General features: G+C 36.3%; 1 protein-coding gene across 1 annotated transcript in view; it reads left to right on the plus strand.

Annotated features, from left to right (window-relative positions):
• LOC129948909 (transcription-associated protein 1) overlaps positions 1-14,358 on the plus strand; it is a 35,302-nt gene extending 20,944 nt beyond the window's left edge. Inside the window, exons 19-23 of the mRNA XM_056060058.1 lie at positions 1,190-3,998; positions 4,057-4,596; positions 4,653-4,772; positions 4,855-6,066; positions 13,637-14,358. Of these exons, the coding sequence (XP_055916033.1) occupies positions 1,190-3,998; positions 4,057-4,596; positions 4,653-4,772; positions 4,855-6,066; positions 13,637-14,221 (5,266 nt within the window). The 3' untranslated portion in view covers positions 14,222-14,358. The remainder of the gene's footprint in view (positions 1-1,189; positions 3,999-4,056; positions 4,597-4,652; positions 4,773-4,854; positions 6,067-13,636) is intronic.
• Positions 14,359-18,226: the final 3,868 nt, after the last annotated feature.

Here is an 18,226-nt window from a genome sequence, read left to right on the forward strand (position 1 = left end):
CTCCATGAGAATCTTTTGGCTATTCTTAGTTCTTGTTTATACTTTTTGAGGGATTCCTTATAGGAGGCCCAGTCTTGGGGATGTCTAGTCTTTTTTATGCACGATTAAAAATCCTTCTACAATCTTTATAGTTCAGCAGCCCACCAATATGGTTTCTTCTTTCCCCGCACTGTAGTAAGGGGGCAGGTAGTTTCCATGGCTATATTCAGGGCTGCTGTAAGCTCATCGACTTTTTGATCGAGTTCAAGAACGCACAAGGGCGGATCAGAAAGTTCTGTTTTAATCATATTTTTCATAGTCGCCCTATATTGACCAATCTGTTTTCCTATAACTCCGGAATTAGATCGGTTTTGGGGACTTTTCAATAAGTATGAATTGGATCGGAGAACGAGTGCTTCTTTGATACTCTCCAATTCAATATTTTATTTGAGAGATGTAACGAGACGAGAGTCATATCTAAAACTTCTCGTCGATTTTTAGTAATGAAGGTTGTTTCACTACCTACATTACTTACTACCAGATTAGTTGTTAAAATATTATCAAAAAGAGACTAACCTCTGTTATTTATATCGGTACTACCCCACTTAGTATGGTGCGCATTGGCGCCACAACCGATAATTAGGTTAGTTTTATGTCTTGTTGATTCAGCGACCGTCTTCTCCAGAATGGTACCTGACAGTGAGCTCTGGTGGTCGTGGCCCAAATACGCTGATACCAGCCAGAAGTTATGGTTGTCTATTACCATACTGGCTGTGGTGACGTCTTTATCACTGAAATTAGGGAGTTAACATACATTTAGATTACGTTTTACTAGTTACCTTTTCCTTTTACATATAACACGTAGTAGCCAGGATTTCTCAATCCTCGAACCAGGGATTACACAATCCAGGGCTCTTGGAAGAGGTAGTTATGTACTTCTGCGAAAAAAACCGTTTTAGCATAATATCAACCTCAACTTTAGTTTTGTATACATCTCATAGCTGTAGGCCAAGGGCTTAGTTGTTGCCAGGCATTTATCTAATTGACTTAGTTTACTTTTGCGTTTGCTTCTTATTTTTTTAATTATATCTGGAAACATGTTGATCACCTATTTATTATCCGAATTTAGAATCTATCTATTTTTTGTTATTTCGTGCCAAGCGTTCTATGGAAAATCGGTGGTCTAATTGACATTAACAATTATTTTCAGATGTGTAATGCTGCTAAAAACGGCAATTCGTCCAGAAGTTTGGCTTCAACCGTTCGATCTTAAGCTGACGTGGCTGGATAAGGTGTTTGCGTCTGTAGAGACACCACAAGCTAATTTAGGAAATATTTCAACTGGACTTGAGCTTTTAACTTTCTTCATGACTGTGTTGCGTAAAGAGTACATATTGGCAATTATAAGGCCTATTCAACGTGGTCTTTCGGCATGTGTAACAAATCAAAATACGCGCATAATACGCTTAATGCATGCACTTATGTCACGTCTAATGTCCCTCTATCCAGCCGACACTCAACATAAACATGAAGATCTTGAAATTCTCTATACAACTGTAAGTTCCATGATCACTGAGTCTTTTACTTTATACGAAAAGAGTCAACAATCAACATCATCGTCACTTTTTGGAGCCCTAATGATATTAAAAGCTTGTTGTAATAATAATCCCAGTTACATAGATCGAATTATGTTGCAATTTATGAGAGTTCTAAATAGACTGACCAAAGATCACATGACAATTCCCAACACAGGTCCTAATGCTCAGCAACCTGTCGAAAGTGGTTCCTTGTCAGTTGAATTGCTAATTTTATCTCTGGATTTGATCAAGAATCGAATTGCTGTTATGGGAATCGAAATACGTAAACTTTTCATAGGTGGAATACTTGTGGGATTGATCGAGAAAAGCAACGACCCCAAGATACTCAAGTGCATAATTAAAATGATTGAAGATTGGATGAAATACAAAACACAAACACTACCAATAACTCAAACTCCATCGATTCGAGAGAAGTCAATTCTACTGGTTAAGCTGATGCAATATGTAGAAAAGAGATTTGCCGATGACTTGGAGCTGAATGCACAATTTCTTGAATTAATCAACTACATGTATCGAGATGATTATCTTAAACAAACAGAATTGACCAGTAAGCTAGAAGTTGCCTTTCTATCTGGGCTAAGATGTACTCAGCCAAGTATTCGGGCTAAATTTTTTGAAATTTTTGATGGTTCCATGAGGCGCCGTCTACATGACCGTCTTCTTTATATTATTTGCTCTCAAGCCTGGGATTCAATAGGACCACATTATTGGATAAAACAATGTATAGAGTTATTGATACTAACAGCAAATACGAATACTCAAATCCAAAACTCTAATGAGAATCATTTGATCCCTAGTATTTGTTCTGTTATTAACCTCGCAGACACAGAAGAAAAGAAGCACTTTGTTATATACACTCCACTTCAAATTGATCCAGTAGAAAAAACATCAATGTTTGAAGAAAAAGATGACTTTTTTGACATGGACATGGGTGCAGAGTCAAACGTTTATAGGCATGAAGATTCAGAAAATGCAGTTCCTAATCGACAAGTTTCGTTGATAGAACTAATCTCAAAGCAATCAGAATTCCTCGATATTAACCGACAAGTGCGTACAGAACATTTGCTGGCAGCAACCTCCCAGCTCTGTCACATGGATACACAACTAGCTGAAAAAATGTGGCTTACAGTCTTTCCCAGGCTATGGTCAATGCTCGACGAAGATCAGCAGCAGGCCATTATGAGAGAATTGATTCCATTTTTGTCGTCTGGATCACACGTTATCCAAAAAGACTGCCATCCCAGTGCCTTGAACACTTTTGTGGAGGCTGTCATACACTGCAAACCTCCTATTTATATACCGCCTAGCTTGCTCGCTTATTTGGGTAAAGCGCACAACTTATGGCATCGAATGTCATTGATCCTTGAAGACATGGCTACCGATTGGCAATCTAAGAAGGATAAATATCAAGAAAATTCTGACATTGATCTAAGTGAATATGATTTGACTGAGAATAGTCAGTCTAATATTTGTGACTCATTGTCTCAAATGTACTCGGCACTTCATGAGGAAGATCTGTGGGCAGGTCTTTGGCTTAAGTATGCCAAGTATCCAGAGACAAACACTGCTATCGCCTACGAACAAATGGGATTTTTTGAAGAAGCACAAAGCGCATACGATTTAGCAATGTGCAAGTTCAAACAAGAAGCTCCAAATGGACCCGTTGCTTTGGAGATGAACAGTGAGTTGGTTTTGTGGGAAAACCATTGGATTCGTTGTGCCAAAGAACTAAATCAGTGGGATATTCTTTTAGACTATGCCCAATCCAATAAGGATAAAAAACCACTACTCATTATGGAAAGTGCGTGGCGAGTGCCCAATTGGACGCTCATGAAACAAGCTTTAAACAAGGTTGAACAAATAAATCCCAAGCAATATGGCTACAAGGTTAATTTGTACAAAGGCTTTTTGGCGATATTAAACCAGGAGGAACAACAGCTTTCGAATGTAGAACGTCACGTCGAAGTTGCTTCTGGCATGTGTATGAGAGAATGGAGGAGACTTCCGCAAATTGTCTCACACATACATTTGCAGTACCTTCAAACAGCTCAACAGATAATGGAACTACAGGAAGCTTGTCAAATTCATCAAGGTCTAATGCAAAGCCAAGGTCGTAACTCTTCACTGCATGATATGAAGGCCATAGTAAAGACATGGCGTAACCGGTTACCAGTGATTGCCGATGATCTTTCTCACTGGAGTGACATTTTCACATGGCGTCAGCATCATTATCAAATAATTACTCAACACTTGGAGCAGCAGACAGATCAAGGAAATACTATGTTAGGAGTGCATGCTTCAGCTCAGGCAATTATTTATTTCGGAAAAATTGCCAGGAAACACAATCTAACAAGCGTGTGTCAGGAGTCACTTTCAAGAATTTACACTATTCCATCAGTTCCGATTGTGGACTGCTTCCAGGTAAAATACAATAATATACATTTCTACAATTATTTCTACTTAAATTTGTATTTAACAGAAAATTCGACAGCAAGTAAAATGCAACATACAAATGGCTTCGGTTGGTCGACGTGCAGAACTCAATGAAGCCTTGGAAGTCATTGAATCTACCAATCTTAAATACTTTAGTCCTGAAAATAATGCTGAGTTATACGCTCTTAAGGGATTGCTTTTAGCTCAAATTGGCCGCTCTGATGAAGCTAATAAAGCTTTTAGTGCAGCAGCTAAGCTGCACGATGGTCTGACCAAAGCATGGGCCTTGTGGGGTGATTACCTGGAGCAAATATTTACTTCAAAGCCAAGACAGATGATGATTGGTGTGAGTGCGATAACATGTTTTTTGCATGCGTGTCGGCATCAAAATGAAAACAAAACAAGAAAGTACTTGGCTAAAGTGTTGTGGCTTTTGTCATACGATGATTCCAAAGCATCCTTGATGGACGCCTTGGAAAAATATGTAGTTGGAGTTCCACCATTGCATTGGTTACCTTGGATTCCACAATTATTATGTTGTTTAGTGCAATATGAAGGAAAGGTCATTTTGAATCTCTTGAGTCATGTAAGTTTTTTGTATGCAATTGACCTACCAACTTTTAATATACATATATTTTTTAGGTTGGTCGAATGTACCCACAAGCAGTTTATTTCCCAATCAGAACGCTTTTCCTGACGATGAAAATTGAACAAAGGGAAAGGCATAAAGCAACAGAACAAGCTAATAAAATGCAGAGCTACGTAAGTAATTTTTTTTTTACAGAATAATTAATATATTTATTATTATAACAAAAATTATATAACAATTTAAACTTCGTTTTAGCAACAACAAGCTGATGAGCAATCTGGCGAAAAAACAAATACGTCCCAAAATACTCAGCAAACTATTAAAGCAACATCCTCAATGTGGCGATGTTCGAAAGTAATGCACGTTCAACGAGAAATTCATCCAACAATTTTGAGTTCAATTGAAGGAATTGTTGACCAAATGGTTTGGTTCCGGGAGAGTTGGACAGAGGAAGTGCTACGTCAGTTGCGACAGGGTCTCATCAAATGTTATGCAATAGCCTTTGAGAACAAAAGTGCAGTTAACAAGGCTACTATCACCCCACATACACTTCATTTTGTAAAAAAACTCGTATCAACATTCGGAATTGGAATTGAAAATATATCAGGATCACTTGCATCGTCTTCCACTAATTCAGCGGCATCAGAATCATTTGCCCGAAGAACAGAAACAACATTCCAAGATCCTTACTTTCAAATAATGAAAGGTCAATTCACAAAAGATTTTGATTTCTCACAACCGGGAGCTATGAAGTTGCACTATCTAATAACAAAGCTCCGTAAATGGATAAAGATTTTAGAAACCAAAGTCAAAAAACTACCAACCTCGTTCCTAATAGAAGAGCGATGTAGGTTCCTTTCAAACTTTAGCCAAAAAACAGCTGAAGTCGAGCTACCAGGTGAATTGCTTTTACCCGGCCCATCACACTATCATATACGAATTGCGAGATTTATGCCTCGGGTGGATATCGTTCAGAAGAATAATACAGCAGCTAGACGCTTGTACATACGGGGTACCAATGGTAAAATATATCCGTACTTAGTTGTTATTGAATCAGGCTTGGGCGATGCTCGGAGAGAAGAGCGTGTGTTGCAGTTGTTACGAATGCTCAATCAGTACTTAGATAAACAAAAAGAGACGTCAAGGCGCTTCCTTCACATAACCGTTCCACGAGTTGTGCCGATATCAGCACAGATGCGATTAGCTCAGGACAATCCGGCCAGTATTTCATTACGAGAAATTTACAAAATGGGATGTAGTAAATTGGGAATTGAACACGAAACACCTATTGTCCGATATTATGATAGGCTTGCCGAAGTTCAAGCCAGGGGCACACAAACCACTCATACAGTTCTAAGAGATATCTTACGTGAAGTACAAGCAACAATGGTTCCAAAAACTATGCTAATGAACTGGGCCGTCAAAAATTTCCAATCAGCAACACACTACTGGCAGTTTAGGAAAATGGTATGTTATTTATAATAATAATAATAAGTATATGTGTGTAAATACAATTAAGATGCAATTTATTTGCAACGACAACTCATTTCCAAAGTCTGATTTTTTTAATAAAAAGATCAGATTTCATAACTCACTACCGTAGACCGAAACAGAAATTCGAGTGAATTTCGCTCCAAGGATTTAATAAGTCGCCTGCAGAACCACAGCAGGAAAGCTTTCTAAGCTGCTTTAATGTTCGTAACAAATAGTGAAATTAGTATTTTGTATTGCAACAGTTGCAAAATCAGCCTCTCATATTTCTTAAGGGACTCAAACTGGTTTTATTAAGCCAAGAAGAAAGCCTCCAGGTTTGTGTGGTATTACAATGGTCAATTTAACTGGCCTAATTGTGTCCTACTCCATCACGGACAGCCACTTAAACCTAACCTAACCTAATGCAACAGTGTTTTTTTCGTCCGACAAAGATGCTCATTGGGGTTATGGTATGCACTTTTTGTAATTGTAGTGCTAAAACTTCCTAATCAATTGCACAACAAGGCACTGGTTCTGTACAAGCTGCTGCGCAATAATTATTAATTATTATTTACTTAAGATTTGATTCTTTATTTAGCTTCCGCTATTAATTTACAAAATTTAGTTTTTTTTTTAAATTATTATAAAGAAAAAAAACTTATTGATTAACTAATGATAATTTAATTTTACATGTTACATTAAATCGTTTTACATGTTACATTAAATCGTTTGGTAAATTATTGATTAATCTGAAACCTTTGTGGAACAATATAATTTAGATTTATTTATTTCTTATAATTTACTCAGTAAGATACAATATCTTATAAATTAGAGTAAACATCAGTACCTTAATACTATAAGTATATTCCAATGTTGACAAACTACAGCTAGAATATGATTTGAATTCAATTGAGTGGTTTCAAATATATGGTATGTTATCTGTAATGACCAAGTACAATTTCTTCATACTAATATAAATTATCTCTTCAATTCACATGTCCCTCTTGTTACAAAAGAATGCCGTAATAAAAACCAGTCTTGGTTTGATAACAATATTAAGTCTCTAGTAAGAGAACGTAACCTAGCATACAGACGCTTGAAGACTTTTAGGCTTAATGAATTGTATAATATATACAAAGTTCCAAAAAACGCTTTTATGATCCTAAATTAGACCCTTCTCAATTGATTGTAATGAACTTAACCAGAAATTCACTACACTAAATGCCTTACTCTAAGAACCAAATGGATGAGTCACAACTTTTTGAAACACCGTTAAACGGACTTTCTTGGTCTGGTTTTAGTTTCTCTTCCGTTGATAAAACTGACGTTTTAGAAAGCATCTTAGCCATAAAGTCTACCTCCGTCGGTGTGATGGCCTGCATCCAGTTTTTTTGAAAGCCATACTGCCGTATGTATTGAAATACATAACTCATATATTCAACGCTATTTTTATGACCAGTACATTTCCCGCGGCTTGGAAACAAGCCAAGGTTATACCTATTTCTAAAAATCGTGAATGTGTCTTAGTGTCAATGGAATGATATGCATCATTCAATCAGGTTTTATACCAAAGAATAGTTGTACCACATTGAGATTGTGGAAAACATAAGAGTGGCTGTCGATGATAATAAGGTTACCATTCCAACTCTATTAGATTTATCTAAGGCATTCGACACCGTCAATCGTATCACACTAAGCTTAAAAATCAGTTTTGCTTCACATCACAATCAGCAAAACTTTCTTATCTAACTGATAGGTCCCAGGCAGTGTATGCTAACGACTCGATGTCTTCATTTCTACCTTTGTGTAGAGGTGTTACTCAGGGCTCTATTTTGGGCCCTCTATTGTTTTCAATGTATATAAATGATCTACCTTCATGTTCGCTGAACTCCTCCTTGCACATGTATGTATGCGGATGATGTACAATTATACAATAGTTTTTCACTTAGAATGCTGGAAAATGGCGCATACGAAATAAATGAGGATTTGGATAAAATAGTTGTCTGGTCCCGTAAAAACGACCTTTGTTTGAATCCTAAAAAATCGAAGAGCTTAGTAATTTCCAGAATCAATATTGACACTTTTTATTTCTCGACAATTTATCTGAACAATACAGCAATTGGTTTCGTTGATTCGGCGAAAAATTTGGAAGTAACGTTTTATAAAACTTTAAATTGGAATGACCATATAAGACTAACGTTAGGAAAGGTGTATGGTGGTCTTCGTATGCTTTGGACTTTTCATTATTTATTACCATTGAAAAACCGATCTATGTTAGCTAAGACCTTAATCGTTCCAGTTATGCTTTTTTGTTGTGAAGTTTTCAGTTACTGTGACTATGAGCACAAGCGCAGACTTAAACGTTGCGTTCAATATCATAGCACGTTATGTTTATGGGCTTTGGAAATATGACTACATATCTCACTTTTCTAAATCTTTATACGGCATCACTCTGGAAAATCTATTCAAACACAGAACTTTAACCTTGCTTCACAATGTTTTACAAACACGTCAACCGGAATACCTATATAATAAAATTATTTTCCCACAATCTAGTAGATCTTGTGATCTTATTCCAATACGCTGCTTATATTTAGTATCTGAACGACAGTTTTATGTGTATGCTTTTTGATTATGGAATTCAATCCCTCGTTCTATAAGGGTACGACCCGGTTTTCGAGGAGTGCTCAGAGAATTTTTTGAAAAATTTTGATGATGATAATTTTTCTATTTGTTTTTTTTTTATATTAATATTTTAAGGATATGCTTAATTGTTTTTCCTTTTCTAATGTTTAAGATACTTATGATATAAAAAGGATTTTTTTTTTCATTTTTGTTCTTGAATTTAATACCAAATGTCACTTAAGCAGTTGTGTAACGAATATACTTATATCTAGTATTAAGGTACTGATGTTTACTCTAATTTATAAGATATTGTATCTTACTGAGTAAATTATAAGAAATAAATAAATCTAAAAAATATATTCTGAGATCTATTTGTTGATAAAAAAGGTAGTCTAAAATCACCCCTGTTTCTTAACGAATATGGTTGTACATCTGATACATATACTATTTGATTAAATAATAAATTAGGTAACATATTTTTTTTAATTTTAAATATAAAAATAAGCACATTCATAATTGATCTTTGATTTATAGTAAGCCATTTTAAAATATTTAGCATTATTTGAATAGGTGTTAGCATATTGCACATTAAAATACATCTCATACCTCTATTTTGCAATTTCTGTAATCGTGTAGTCATTTTATTAGCTCCTAAAAAAAGTATTGTTGGATAGTATTCGAAGTGAGGTTTAATCATTACATTAAAGATTTTTATTGTACAGCTTAATGGTAATCTACTTCTTATCCTTTGAAAAAATCCAATTTTTTTTGCGATTTTTTTACATATGTAGTTTATGTGCCTCTCAAAACTCAATTCTCTATCTATGATAACTCCTAAGGATTTAATTTCATCAACTTTTTCAATATTATTTTCATTTATTACAATGTTTTCTGCTGAATCACCATTAATTATAATTTCTTTTGTTTTCGCTATACTTACTTACTTACTTAAGGTGGCGCTACAGTCTTGTGTGAACTAGGGCTTCACTCAACAAACTTCTCCATCTAGCTCGTTCCCTAGCTAGATGTCTCCAGTTTCGCGCTCCAAGTTGGGTGAGGTCACCTTCCACTTGTGCGCGCCACCTGATCCGCGGTCTTCCTCTACAGCGCTGTCCTGTGTGTACGGATTCGAAGACTTTCCGGGCCGGAGCATTGGTTTCCATGCGCTCTACGTGACCCAGCCATCAGACTTTTACTCTTCTGGCTAAGTCTACGTCGCTGTACAGCCCGTACAGCTCGTCGTTCCATCTTCTCCTCCACTCCCCTTCGATGCATACGGGACCGTAGATCACACAAAAAACTTTTCTCTCGAAGCGACCCAAGGTGCTTTCATCCGCTTTTGTCATGGCCCATGTTTCTGCACCGTATAGCAGGACGGTGATGATAAGGGTCTTATATAGCAACACTTTGGTCCCTCGAGAGAGGACTTTACCACTCAATTGCTTTCTTAGTCCAAAGAAACAGTTATTCTGCGTTTGATCTCAGCACTGGTGTTGTTTTCTGCGTTTACAGCGGATTCTATGTAGACGAAGTCCTTGACTACCTCGTTGACGTCTTGACGTTTTGACCAAGACGTCGGTGTTGTATGTCCTTTCTAGACGACAGCATGTACTTTGTTTTGCCCTCATTAATTGTTAAACTAATTTGTGCCTCCTCTGCCTCAATTCCACAAAAGCCCCATTGACATCTTCCGATTATGTCAATGTCATCAGCATATGCCAGTAATTGGACAGACTTTTAAAAGATAGTGCCTCTAGTGTTTACGTGTGAGCTCTGCACTATTCATTCAAGCACGATGTTAAAAAAATCACATGACAGCGCATCACCTTGTCTAAAACCTTTTTTGACAGACATCGAAAGGTTCTGTTAAGTTGTTTCCAACCTTTATGGAGCAGCGTGAATTCTCCATGGTCATCCTGCACAAACGGACGAGTTTGGCAGGGATGCCAAAACTAGACATGGCTCTATACAGCTCGTCCCTGTAGATGCTGTCATATGCGGCCTTGAAATCGATGAAAAGATGGTGGGTGTCGATTTTGTGTTTTTGGGTTTTTTTACAGGATCTGCCGTAATGTGAATATTTGATCAACTGTGGACTTCCCTGGTCTAAAACCACACTGATAAGGACCTATCAGGTTGTTGACGATGGGCTTTAGACGTTCACATATTACGGCTGAGAAAATTTTATAGGCGATGTTAAGTAGACTGATTCCTCTATAGTTGGTGCAGTTTAGAGGGTCTCCTTTTTTCAGGATCGGGCAAACAATACTGAGGTTCCATTCATCGGGCATGCTTTCTTCCGACCATATCTTACAGATAAGTTGGTGCATGCTCCTAACCAACTTATCTCCAGATTCTTTAAAAAGCTCGGCATTCAAGCCATCCGCTCTAGCGGCTTTATTAGATTTCCACTTAGATATGGCTATCTTTACTTGGTCTAAGTCGGGAGGACGGGATTGTTGGCTTTCGTCGTTTATATTGAATGGATCATTCTGCCTAACAGCATAATTCAGTTCTTCATCGCCGTTATACAGTCTGCAGAAGTGGTTCTTCCATATCTTCAGCAGCCTTCGGTTCTAGGTTTATGTACCTGTGAATTTCGTTTCACCTTTCGAACCTCATTCCTGCTTTTATACCTCTCAACATCTTCGACCGCACGCGTCGGCGTTCCTCTCGCCTCTTCTGCGCATAGAGCTCACGAGCAGCTCTCGTCCTTTTATGCGGCGCCGCTTTGAGTGCCTATTGTTTGGCTGCATTTGCCTGCCGACATTTCTCATCAAACCAAGGGTTCCTTGTTGGTGGCTGTTTGAAACCCAGCACATCAGAGGCGGCTTCTCTGATTGCATCTTGGCACTGTTGCCACTGGTTTTCGATACATTGTGTTGGCGGCAGAGAACTTCGAGAGAGGTTACTTGTAACTCGGTCGGAAAAGGATTTGGCGATCTCTGGCGATTATAGCCGTTCGACGTTGTACCTTCTCCCAGCACCTCCCTGTTTTGCCTTGGGTCTGGAAATCCGAAGTGCTACATTGGCTACAACGAGGTAGTGGTCCGAGTCGATGTTAGCTCCTTTGGAAAGTTCGTACATCCATAATGCTGGCAGCGTGTCTGTCGTCGATCGCAATATCGCAATATGGTCATGTTTTCGCTATATTAAGTTTTAATTTATTCATTTTGAAATACAATTCTAGGTTTTTTTAAATCCGTATTTAGACGATCCTCCGCGGAACTTCTAGTCACATAATATATTAAAGTATCATCTGCAAACAGTCTAGCCTTCGCATATTATAGGACGTTCTCCAGATCATTTATGTAAATAATGAATAGGAGTGTTCCCAATACCGCTCCCTGTGGAACACCTAGACCCAATTCCATTCAGATAATACATTCGACACTTTTGTTCGCTAAGTTCGTTTTGCTAGATTACTTCTAAACCATTCCAGTTCTACTCCTTTTATACAATATTTGTTTAGCTTCTGTAATAGTATATCACGATCGATGGTCTCAAATGCTCTTTGTAGATCCAAAAAAAATTGCAACTATAACTTTTTTTTCGTGAACTTCCGTTTTCCATTGTGTAACGGCCAAATTTAAAAGTGATTCACAGCTGTGTTGTTGTCAGAAACCTGATTGGTAATCAATTAAATAGCAGATAGTTTCCTTATAACTTTGAAGTTGCTTGTGTACAACCGTTTCCAGAATTTTGCTCTCCGTCATAAGCATATTTACGGGGTGAGACTCGGCTGGGTTTACCGTCTTAACTTTTTCAATTGGGACTGCCGTAGATTACTTCCGGTGATCAGGAAAAATGTTTGTATTCAATGAATTAAAAACAAGGGCCTATAATGTCAAAAGCACACCATAACATTTTAGTTGACACACCGTTGAAGTTGATTTTTTTCACTATTTATACTTACTAAATTTACATACTGCTCAAATGGTATTTTATCATTTAGCTCCTCTACACTTTTCACAAAAAACCTATTTAATTTATCAGCTATCTCTTATTTGTTATAGTTCTATTTTCACATTCAATTTGTTCTATTTCACTTTTGTCTCCTTTAAGAACTAGAGATTATATCGTTCTCCACATTGTTTTTGGTCCGTAGATTGGCCAATTTTTTTGGCGTTGTAATTATTTTTTGCCAACTGTACCTATTTCTACAGAACCTATACCTATTCCAGACAGAATTGCTTTTTGTCCAAACCGCTCTTTGATGTAGTTGCATTTTTGTTAATTTCAAATTAAATAAGTACATAGTTTCGTTTAACTTTACACTGAATGCCTTTGATGATTCATTCACACTATTGACATCTATATTTGTTAGCTCATGATTTATCAGTTCACGTCGAAAAACTTCTTCATTAAATGAGTTTTAATAATTTGTTTAGTGCATCTTTTATTAACAGGATTCGTTTCAATATTTATTTCTAACGTTTCGTGATCACTGATTTTGAATTCCTTTATTACTTTGGCTCTTATATTTGTATAGTTTGTTATCACATAATCTATTAATGTAGACGAACTTTCGGTTATTCTTGTAGGTTCCGTCACTACTTGTTTAAAAGTACTGTTTGAAAACCAATCTATATTAAAATCACCCATTATGATCACATCCGCATAAGTACAACAAAGATCTTCAATTTGATCTCTAAAAAAATCACAAAAAACTTGCCCTGGTGAATTTATTCTGTGTGGCGATCTATAAACAGTCACTAAAATTATACTAATATTGTTTTTACACACTTTTATTACTAACCACCAAATCATTTTACCCCAGGCTATTTTTGCGATTTCTTCAGCACGCAATTCTGGTTTAATAAAAAAAAGTACTCCTCCAGTATCAGAGGATATACTGTAAAGTTATAAGTTATTTTTAGAAAAAAAAATATCCCATTAGTTTTATTAAATAGTAACATTTTCTTTGGTTCACTTTCAGTTCACACTTCAACTATCGCTTGCATTCTTGTGCGAATATGCTTTCCATCTTACTCGTCTGAACGCCGACATGATGTACTTGCACCAAGACTCTGGCCTGATGAATATATCTTATTACAAATTTGATGTAGACGACGGAACGGGTGACCTAGATGCAAACCGGCCAGTTCCATTTAGACTCACACCCAATATAACTGAATTCTTAACAAAAATTGGAATTTCTGGACCTCTGTCAGCATCTATAGTAGCAACAGCCCGTTGCTTTGTTCAACCAAATTTCAAATTAACATCTATATTGCAAGCGATACTACTTGATGAAATAATAGGGGAGCAAAAAAAGCGTATCAAAGATGAAAGAACAATTTTCGATCCAAATGGTGAAATTTCCCTAGATTCAGTACAAAAAATTGATATGGAAAATATCATACGAATAGTTAACAAAGTAGTTGCTGCTGTTATGCTGCGACTAAATGATGTTGCGAATTTCGAGAAAGCTGATTTAAGCAAAATAAACTCACTTTTGCAATCCGCATCGAATCCTGATAACTTGTGCCGAATGGATCCAGCTTGGCATCCATGGTTGTAAATTTAAAATATAATAAATAATGTTTGAAAATAAATAAGTTATTATTTTATCTTCTAAATTTATTATTTAATTTAAGTATGTAGTTTTATGAATGTAAATATCTTATCTTTCTTAATAAAAAGTTTTAAAACCGAAAATTTGTATTAATTGGTTGATATTTAGCTGTTATTTATTTTATATCGAAAACATATTTAATACCAAATTTGTATTTACATTGTAAGCTCTAAACTCCTTTAAATACTGTTAAGATTTAATAAGAGGAGATTACATTATACAAAATGAGGGTAACCAAAGTATGTCAAAAAAATTAAAAACAATAGAAAAAGGGGTGTGGAGTCGTCTGAGGTTATTTTTGATAAACTAAATGAAATTAATGATTGATGAACTATCAATTCGATCAAAGTTTAATGTTCATCGAAAGTGTGGCCAGAAACGAGACCTATGCAAATGATAAGCTACGAAAGTGTGGCCAGAAACGAGACCCATGCAAATGATAAGCTACTTTGGAATTGGAATACATCAACGAAAGTTCATTTTTTTTTATTAATATAGGAATAAGCTGGCTTAAATAAATTACCCAAAAAAATATAAATATTGCAAAAGAATTAACTTGGTATTTTGGTGTATGAACATGTTTTAAAGTCGGGATCACAAAAGTTGAAAAATAAAAACTACCAAAAGAAAAAAAAAAAAAAGCATTTCAATACCCAAAATCCCTCTCTCTTTTACAGTACTATAGTAAGGTTATTTATAAATTATATTGCGGATGAACTTTCTGAGGGAATAAGAATAGCTAGCTGCAACGTGAATGTGTTACTATACGCCGATGACCTCGTTATACTTTCAGAATCACCTGAATGTTTGCAATTGATAATTAATCGGTTATCTGCATATTGTATCAGATGAGGACTTTCTATCAACACGACAAAATCCAAAATAATGGTACTTGCCCCTACACAAAGCGCTTATAATAGAAGAAGCTTCAAATATAATGTTACGCAATTGGAGGTAGCAAAAGAGATCAAATATCTAGGCTTGAAATTGAATCCAACATTAAATTTCAAAATTCATTTATCGGAGAAAGCCCAAAGCTCACAAAGTTTGATAAATTTAATATGGAAAAATATCTTCTCTAACAAAAAAATTAGATTAGATTGGTTTTATTATTTTTTCAATGATTAAATTCAAAATTTACAAAAACAAAAAAGTATGGCATTTTGCCGTCTGCTAGTTGACAAAACATTAAAATTTCACATTATATGAAAATTTGATTGCGCAATAATTCGTATGTATTTTTGCAATCAGCCCTATCATGAATTCTATCGTAATCGGAAATTTTTACGAATCCCAAAAAACTGTATCATGAAATCCGTTCATAGTGGAAAATCTCATGCAATGTTGCATTACGAACGGATTTCATGATACAATTTTTCGGAATTCGAAAAATTTCCGATTACGATGGAATATATGATAGGGCTGAATATATATTTATAAAAAAAAAGATTAGTTCATCTTAAAAGCTTTCATTTATGATTTTGTTTCTATAGAGAAGAGCTAGCCTGCAGAATTTGTATATCCATATTGTTAAGCAGTTGTATAATTTGGCTTTGTGTCAACATGTCACTTTCGAATACCTCCCTTCTGATTTCTCTTAAAATCGGACATTTACCCATGAAGTGAAAATTATCTTCTCTTTCACCTAAGTTGCACAAAGAGCACACAATGGGTAAATCATCTCTATGAGGTATGTAGTTCAGTGGCATAAGTTCGCTCCGCAGTTTTACCATCATTGAAATCTTGGCTGTACCATTGTCATCCCTAAAATAATTTTTCTCCTCCAGGTTATGATTCAATTGGCTATATAGTTGTCTGTAGACAGATCCTGTTGCATCATTTTAATATTTATCACGATGTTTTAAGTCCACTGCAGCAATGAGTTGATAAAGCGAAGTTTCTAATTCTTCACTGCACAGGTTTAAGACTATCCCACATTCTGAAGCAAGCTCCAACCAATCAGCTTGTCCTTATGACTTCAAGAGCTATTATTTTAGGTAGTCGATTATCATCCATCTTCAAGACTTTCGTGACATAATCCACTTGCATTTTTAATGTTCGAATGAACAATGGCGAGATTCCTGTTTCTAACATGATAACGTAGTTAGGTTTTCTACGCGGAAGCTGGAAGATACTTTTGCAGTACTATCGTAGAAGTTTTTCCACCGTATCGTACTGCCTTGTACCCCATGTCTGAGCTGTGTAGAAAAGGATTGACGCTGATATCGCTTCAAATAATTTGAATAGACTGCTGTGTGCTATACTTTTGTTATGAAAGCATCTATTCCATGTAGCGCTGATTGCGCATTTTGCCTTTTCCATACTCAGATTTTGCGTGAAATAACTCCTAGATATTTGAATTCCGTTACAACCTCTATATTTTCTCCATTATAATGCCATTTTTCGTTTGCACATTTGCGGCCTCTTCCACTTTTGAATATTAAAACCTTGGATTTGTCAAGGTTAACTATCAGATTCCAAACCCGACAGTATTCGAATAATCGGTTAATCATCAACTGCAATGATTCAGAAGAGGCTGCCAACAGAACAATATCGTCTGCAAACATCAATAGTTTTATTATCATCCCCGCGTACTCTACTCCACCTGGCAGAATGTCAACCAGATCATCAATGAACATGGCGAACATGCTTGGGCCCAATGTACAACCTTGCCTGACTCCCGATTGTGTTTTGAATTCTTCCGAAAGCGCTTCACCATTCCATACTTTACTTGTTGTGTCGTCGTAGAGATTCTGTATGACTCTTCCAAACTTCCATGACATACCTTTACTATATAGCTTATAAAATAGCCTTTTTATCGATCATATCGAAAGCAGCTCTAAAATCCACGAAGAAGGTATGTAGCTTCTTTTTCTTGCGAAGGAATGTTTCAGCTATACATCTAAGGGTAAAAATATGATCGATCGTTTAATATCCACTTCTAAACCATGCCTGGTACTCTTTCAGTAGTTTGTCGCTATCAATCCATTCGTTGAATCGTTTGTGTAGTATTAGTGTAAATATCTTGTATGAAGCATTTAGGGACGATATACCTCTGTAATTAGCTGGTTCGGCCATGTTTCCTTTCTTATGAATCGGAAAAATAATCGATTCCTTGAATTCATATGAAAGTTAGCCTTGTGAGTAGTTCTGGCGTCCCATACTTATAAAATTCAGCTGATATGCCATTCGAACCTGCAGCTTTTCCATCTTTAAGCTTCGTTACAGCTGAAATTACTTCTTGGTAACTAATTGTAGCATCAAGAACACCACATTCATAGACTGGTATAGCGTATTCCACCGAAGGTGTCTCATGTACTGGATTTAACAGTTTCTCAAAGTGAGCTGCCAGAAGGTGTGGACTCAAGTTCGTTTGGATTGAAAACCGTTTGCCATTCAGCTGTCTTGCCAAGTTCCAAGAGCTTTTGCATAGCGCTAATCGTCTTGATTTAGCTTCGTAGAAAACAGCCTTTTTTTGTTTACATATTTCTTTGTACGCCTTATTAGCCATCAAATACTGGTGTCTGAAATAGTCCTCATTTGAGGTCCTATATGCTCTTAAACAGCCAAACGATAATTTTCTGTATTTTCTACAGTCGGCATCATACCACTTTGCCGAAGAGTTCCGCTGAGTGTTGGTGTTAACTGTGTAGTAAGAGGCTTTGATTATCTCAAACAAATTAATTTATCTACAAAATACAAAATATTTAATTCAGTAGTGAAATCTACTCTCTTGTATGCTGCTCAGGTTTGGGGATCAGTGGAATATGAAGAAATCGAAAAATTGTAAGGGAATTGTGTAAAGAAACTTTCAACCTACCTCTGAATACGCCTAGTTATGCCATGTATTTAGAAACAGGACTTGCAAAACTTCTAACGAGCTCTCTGAAGTCTCAAGTTGACTACATCATCAAATTGTGCAGCAACCATCAGAGTGTGGAGTGAGATTGG

Source organism: Eupeodes corollae, chromosome 3, assembly GCF_945859685.1.
Source record: "Eupeodes corollae chromosome 3, idEupCoro1.1, whole genome shotgun sequence".
Lineage (NCBI taxonomy): Eukaryota > Metazoa > Arthropoda > Insecta > Diptera > Syrphidae > Eupeodes > Eupeodes corollae.